Source organism: Tinamus guttatus, unplaced genomic scaffold (assembly GCF_059628265.1).
Source record: "Tinamus guttatus ecotype Peru unplaced genomic scaffold, ASM5962826v1 Tinamus_guttatus_pri_ptg000004l, whole genome shotgun sequence".
Taxonomy (NCBI): Eukaryota; Metazoa; Chordata; class Aves; order Tinamiformes; family Tinamidae; genus Tinamus; species Tinamus guttatus.
In genome coordinates, this window is record NW_028288538.1 from 8,475,719 (window position 1) to 8,483,269 (window position 7,551).

Here is a 7,551-nt window from a genome sequence, read left to right on the forward strand (position 1 = left end):
CAAAGAAAAAGGATAGCTATATTGTGATTTATAACCTGTGTCAGAATAATGCTAGTGTGGAATAGTAAAATGAAAGGAGACAAATGCTCCTGGAGAATATAAGTTTTACTTCTCTGCAGTATTATTTATTCTATATTGTTAATCAAATTGGTGCATTAACAATTTTTCTTCAAAGGGAAAAACAAAACAGGAAAAAAGGTAGGTACACATGAACACATGCATAAATTAAAAGTATTTAAAAAGATGTTCTTCCTCACATGTACCTGAAATTTAAGGCCTAACCAGTCCAGCCATATTCTATGTAAGTTAATAGTCTAGACCTACTGTGCACAGCTCTATATGCTATTTCAGATCTTCTCAACCATCATGTTCTCTCTTTTTTTTCCCCTCCCCTTTCTTCTTTTCATAAAAAAAGGAAAAAAAGAACTGTGACTCTAGAATAGCAGGGGAGGAGTCAAGTATCACCTCTTTACCATTATGCAACATGATCTGTCTTCTCAAGTACACTGCAAATGATGACTATGAAACTAAGACTGAAAGCAAAATAGGGAAACATTCAGGTTTCCACTAATCAACATAGGTATAAGTTGGTACATTTGCATGCTGGAATAAGTTATCAGACAAAACCTTCACCTGTTCCTTCACAAACACAGCTTTTGTTCGTACCATCTAGCAACACAAACAACTTCTTAAAAGTAAGGGTAGTTTGTATCAGATCTGAAAGAAACTGAGCTGATTTGAATTTGTGTGTAAGCATTCCCCACAATAAAGATTCTCACCTTATATACACATATTTATTAAAAGCTTTTTTGTTGCTGTTTTTAGGGGATACTATGTGATCAGAAATGAAAGTTTTCCAAGTGACAAGGATAGTCACTGCATAGCCCTACTATGAGATGCAAAAAGAAGTTTCTGTAAATAAATAAATGATGGGTATAAACACATTTTTACGTGTAGTATTTGTATCAGACTGTATAAGTAACAGAGTGATCCACAACAGAATGACAATGCAGCAGGCTGCAAAAGCTATGGAAGAATACTGCTTATCCTACATATTAGTGATATATTTGAATTTCTTCCTTTTTTTTTTTTAATTCTAACAGCAATAATGAAGGTGAAAAGGGGAAACGCATTAGATATGGAAAAAAAAATTGGTCTAAGGGCAGTGGGGGAGTGCCTGATCAAATGGTTAAGTCAATAAAGTTGCAAATGTAAATGGTAACATAGACTGAGAAGATGCATTTTAGTCACCATTTATGTAGCCATTTGCAGGGTGGTTCAACCAGAACAGAGTGCGGGGGTGGTTCTTAACAATATGGCTCATGACAATATATACTTTTATAATGTTCATCTGTTAGTATATACTTATTAAAAAGTGGCTTCATTTTAAAATGAAAAAAAAAAAGATTTGAAGATTTGAAACTACCTAGAAAGTGCATAGTCCGATAAGTGAAGTAAATCTTGAAAGTTCTAATATATTATGCAGTTGTAACTGAATTGGATAAATCCACATTAGCATTTGCATACAAGCACATAACATAATACAAAGCATTAGCAAGTCAACATAATTATATCTGCAGTTCTCTGAAAGACACGACCATGGCTTGGTTCAAGTTGTTTGGCTGAAGTGCTCAACAGAAAGTACTAGGAACACAGAAAATTAATTAATGCTTGTGGACTGCAAACCCTTCAGGCTTCAGGTCACATCTGATACTTTCAAACCATGCTGAGATTAGGCCACAAAAGCAGCATTTCCTGCCTATTTCTAAATTAAACACTTGAGAAATGGGATGCTTACGTTTCCCCATCTCTTCCAATACAGCTGAGCGCAGGAAAAATTCACTTACATCAACTAGCCACTATGTGGAGCTATTAGAACAAAAATGGATTTTTTCTTCTAAGGCTTCGAGTCATTCTGAATAGCTTTTTTGCCTAATAACTTTTGGCACAAAACCAAAACTGCCAGCTTTCATGTAAAATAACTGTCAAAACTCTGGCTGATGATAACATGCTACCCAACTGCTCATACAAAAATCACTTGAAGTTTTATGAATGGCCCAGCGTACTAAACCTGCCTGCAACATTGGGCTTGCAAGATAAACACGCGTGTTATAAATGGATTAAATGCTCTGTGCAAGGATCAACATCCTCCCTGCAAAAAGCTGGCTTAGACTATCTAAAAAGTAAATGTAGACCACACTCACTTAGCCTAGCATCAAAAAATAAATAAATCATTAACGGAAACACCCGCAACTAAAGCGCTCCCCTCATGTGCTCGCCGTTTAGCAACGGCGTCACTTCCCACAGGCCGCCATGGCGGCCCGCGCCTCGCTCCCCTCCCGCCTTCGAGGAGAGTCCCGCCCCCTCCGCCCTGCTCGCCCCGCTCATTGGTGCGCGCTGCACAGGTGCGTCCAATCGCCCGCTGGAGCGGTCTCCATGGCGACCGTCAACTCCGGGCGGCCAGGGCAGCGATGGCCGCCTACAGCGCCGGGGTGCGCATCGGCAACTGGAGCGAGGACGCGGCGCTGGCAGAGGTGCGCGGCGGCCCCGGCCCCCGCCCGGCGAGCCGAGCCGAGCCGAGCCGAGCCCAGCGAACCCGAGCCGCCCTCCCCGCATGGCCCTTCCCCTCCGCGCCCCAGCGAACCTGAGCCTGCGGGCGCGGGCTAACGCGTCTACCCGCTCTCGTTGGCGAGCAGGAGCTCCTGGAGGATTTCCGGCGGAGGAGGGAGCGCGGAGAACTCCTCATACAGAAGTGCGGTAAACTCCAGGATAACCTCTTAAGGAAGGTAACCTCATAAAGCAGCAGCTAGCAGTCTGGTGTGGCTCCACAGCAGTCCATGCATCAAAAACACTCAACTACTTAGGATTTTAAGTTCAAGTAGTTCCATGTTAAATTGTGTGTATTTTCAATTAGGTGAAGCTGTCTCTGTCTAAGGATGGATTTGTTCATTTTGGAGACACCGTGATGCTTCTGAGCCCAGATAACAACAAATCCGTGATGGAGAATTACCCCGGCGTGTGCGGCAGGCTGGCCTTGGCCGTGGATCTGGACGAGATGTCCATGTTTTCGGCCGCATCGCTGCAAGCTCCCTGTGGAGTTAGTGCAGCCAAAAGCACGGACCCTATTGGTCGAAATACTTTTTGTATCTTAAGGTTTGGTACCTTATTTAGAGTAGTTCTTAATTATTATGTTAGATATCCATGCTTTATTTTGAGAAATATGGAATTTGCTAATATGCAAATGAATTTGGGTGAGATTAATCCATCAAAGACAGACTCTTTAACCCAAGTTACGCCTTAACGCTGGTTCTCTTCTGCATATTACTGTGCATAACCCCAAGGAAGTTGCACTGACACCAGTTCAGAACTGGTGTGAAAGCAGCATCCAGTTCACTAGATGTTTTGGTAAGCTCCGAGGCTGTTTTTAATACAGTTATATTTCAGCTGTAGAACACAAAACATGACCCATCCTCGCTTAGAAATGAAGACTACATATATATTACTGAAATATGTAGTTCCCGTAATTCCTTAAAAATGTTTGACTACTGCAAATGAGGACTTTGCAAAAAAATTGGCATCTGCTTTTGCTGAACATAAAGTGTACAGTGCTTTTGCTCTCTTAAAAAAAAAAGTATCTGAAAGACATCTTTAATTCTAGCTATTTGGGAAGCAAAAACAGAAGAACAGGGTCCTACTCAACAACAGAATGCATGTATTTAACAATAATAATAGTGCTCAAGCTGACCCTGATTCAGTAAAACACAGTTAACCCTAATAAAGAATTTTGATAAGAGCACAATTTAGGCCTTGTAGAACTGCAACCAAAATGCCATGAAATTCCTCATTACCTGATTACACAATTCCTAGGCTGCACAGGTTTTGCAATTCCTAGGCTGCACAGGTTTTGACTCTGAATATACCCAGAACACACAGTCATATAATTTGGTAATTCTGTATTGTAAAACGCAGAAAGAATTCTGGAAGTAGGCATGAACTACCATACATGTTCATCTAGGGAACCAAATTACTAAATATCTATTACATATATTAATAACCACATACATTAAGTTACAGGGAATCACTGTTCTGCTTTTAGTTTGTGATTTTTCAGATGTATATGTTAAGTATATTTTTCAGAGGAACTCTGTACTGAATTTCAATTAATTTTCCATAGGATGTTTTCTTTCCAATCTGTACACTAGTTAATATATCTTAAATAGTAATGAATACAGTTCAAATTTCTATTTTGTTACATATTTTAACCAGTAAATGATCTAAGAAGCATCTTTTCAGTTAATATATTTTATGTATTCTAAAAAATAAACTTAGTATGAAATGGTGTCACAAGACCTAAACACAAAAATTATCTAGAAAGTGATATATTCAAATTCCCCCCTTTTTTTTTTCTTTTTTTGTTCTGGCAGTGTTGATGGAGGTGAAATGGGTGAACCCATTAGATTTGGGCAAAAATTTGTTCTCGGGGCAACAGGGGGGTTTTCTGATCAAATGGTAAGTCAATAAATTTATAAATGTAAATGGTAACATATACTGAGGGGATGCATTTAGTTGTTATTTCCTATGTTTCTCTTCATAAGTTAGAAGAAAAGGAAATACTATTATGTTATATATATATATACATATATGTATATTGCTATGTAATGTGTGTATATATATAAAACAACATATTATATATATGTATATTATTATATTAGTATGTATGCACTTGAAATAAATCACAAGTATAGTAAATTTTTATCTATCATCTACCACTATGATGAGAAAGCATCTTTGGAATCTAAATTCAGTTATCACTGGTTTACTTTGAGAAAACTACCTCATGAGTTTATCAACAATTTCAAAGCCAAGTTAGTTTTTGAATGTATACCCTAATTTTGAAAGACTGATTTTTCACAAGAGAGAAAAAATTTTGTGCTGATTTTTAAAAATCACCTATATTTTTATACTTAAACTTTTCTTTATGTTTCCTTTTACAGTTATATCTAGCAAGCGACCATAAATCATTTCTGAGATTTGCTAAAAAATCTTACCTTCAGCAAGTATTTTTGACAGATGAACTTTCCTACTTGACTCACTGGCAGGCAACATTCCTGGATCCACAACTGCGTCTTGAGTATGAAGGATTTCCAGTTCCTGTAAGAAATTAAAACCAGGGAATGTTAGGAAGGTTTAATTAAAACCACAGGCTGACTTTTTAAATAAACTTGTGTTCATTTTATTCACATCTTTCCCTATGTAAAATCCAAACTATAATTTTAGGAAGGAGGAGAGAGAAGGAACAATCTGTTTAAATAGGGAAGCTGGATATATAGAGCTGCTAGGCTCTGGTGCTCATTTTGACATTGACGCACATTTTTCTGACCAGAATTTTCAAGGTGAACATATACTTTGGATGTCACATTTTGAGGATACAGCACCTGAAATCTGCATTTCAGGAATTCTAAGCACTCAGAATTTTATTTCCACTGATAGGAACTACGATTGCTTAAGTCTTCTTTACATTAAATGTAAAACTCTCAAAAGAATAAGGCATTGGAGTAAGTGGCTGCTTACTTTTTGTAAATGCATTAAACAGATGTAGAATTTTCCTGTTCTACATTGCCACTAGGCTCTTTATAGTGCTGCGTATGTAGCAAAATATCAAAATTATAACTGATCCTTTGCAACCTTGATTTGTGACTCATATAAATGAACCAATTCTCTAAAATACACATTTGAGATTAAGTAATTGTCTAAGATAGTATTTTTTTTTCCTCACAGTGGTACTAATTGGTTTTACTAAATATTATTTCTGCTATAGTTAAAAATTGTAAATTGGTAAAATATAAAGTTCTAGACTGTTTCACAAAACCATATGGATGTCTCATCTGGCAAATATTCAATGTAAGAGGAATGACCTTGATGGCGCAGACCACTGGAAAGACTCTCCACTGCTTGCTTCATTTTTTTTTCCCCTCCTTCTAGTGCCCAGCACAAGGGAGTGGAATGGAATATATTGGATAGGAGAATGTGTCTGATCCAAGGGCTAAGTATTTGGCTAGCCTGAGCTGTCAGGAGAGTTTTGTTGAGAACTAATAAGGTGTAAAATATCACACTATGAACGCACAGCAGCCTCAGAGCAATACGGAATAGTGCTGAGTTACATTAAGGCTGCTGATTATATGTAAATAAAAGCATTTAATTTGAGTAAGAATGGTTAACATGACACGTAAAGACTGACACTTTTTTCTTCTTGCTTTTGCTTTTTCCTCAGGCAAACTCTAATATTATTATTACTCATTGCCATACTAATCGAAGTTTGGCTGTTCCAAGGAACTTTTGGATAAGGTAAGAATAGTTTACAATGGACAGGGACGTGCATAATGATGTGCCAACTCAATGCATCAAGAATAACTGTAAGGAACACCATCGTTGCTTTAGCTACAAACTGAGGAAATGAAAAAGAATGCAGAATGTACATTTTCCTTTCTTCCATTATATTCTTGGACTGTAGTGTGTGCCGTCCTGATCATGCAGACAATCAGCTCAGTTTCATTCATCTCTCTGCTTTCTAATTTATGTCACATCATGTTTCCAACCTTCCCTAGTCTCTTGCTTCTCTTTTTGAATATCTTGAGCAATTAAAGTTATTTTTGAAGAAAAACTAGTATGCTAAGTAGTGTAATTAGTAAGAGAACTAAAGAGAAATAAAAACACAGTAGATCAAACCAGATGCTGCTTTTGTCCAAATGAATCTCACAATAAACCAAAGCTATACCAACGAATCAAGTTAATATACATGCATTGAATTAGTATTGACTAAGCATTGTTATGGAGTGTACCGATTGTTTCCCATTAAGTTCTAAGCAAGATTCCAGTAAGAAGTTGTATCAGGTATTTGAGGATGAAACAAGATCTGGTAAGTTGAGGTAGAAATGGTTAAGTAGGCACAATTTTGCTCAGAAAGAGATTAAAAAGCTTTGAGTGACTTGCAGATAATAGACACTTGCTGAATTTTGGCGTATAATAATTCCTCCCTCACTTCCTCACCCTATTTCTCTTCTTCACTTTTCAGATCTTATTTTGGGATGGAATATGAAGTAGTTTGTCACACCTATCTGAACTCCCATAAAGCTGAAGAAGATAAGAATTACTGGATAATAGTTACAGGGAATCCTGTTGATGAGGAAAGTACTATGATTGATAGATCCAACCCCCTCTCAGGAGGGATCAGAAAGAATAGTGAGCTTCATGAAGACACAGAGAATAGAAAAATCCCAGATTAGAACCTGATGAGATTGATTTCCGTTTTCTTCTGTTCAGATTTTAATTCTAGAGATGCTGATCTTAAAACAGTTAGTAATATAACAATCTCATTAACTCACTAAGGTTGTATAGTGGACAAAGATTGCCTAGTAAATTAGAGGAACCAGGCACAACAGTAAAAACCCATGCATCTAGGAGTAATCATTTTCCCTCTTTCACATACACTGATGCCAAAAGATGTCATAATGCAATAAATATAATATCTTTGCAATAAATTTGCAAATTTAT

At 37.3% G+C, this 7,551-nt stretch overlaps 1 protein-coding gene across 1 annotated transcript; it reads left to right on the forward strand.

Annotated features, from left to right (window-relative positions):
• The first annotated feature begins 2,456 nt into the window (after positions 1–2,456).
• On the forward strand, positions 2,457–7,288 carry CFAP161 (cilia and flagella associated protein 161). The gene is made up of 7 exons (XM_010214143.2): positions 2,457–2,534; positions 2,697–2,786; positions 2,915–3,153; positions 4,425–4,509; positions 4,995–5,153; positions 6,272–6,345; positions 7,073–7,288. The coding sequence occupies exons 1-7, from the start codon at positions 2,472–2,474 to the stop codon at positions 7,281–7,283; spliced, it is 921 nt and encodes a 306-aa protein (XP_010212445.2). The 5' UTR covers positions 2,457–2,471; the 3' UTR covers positions 7,284–7,288.
• Positions 7,289–7,551: the final 263 nt, after the last annotated feature.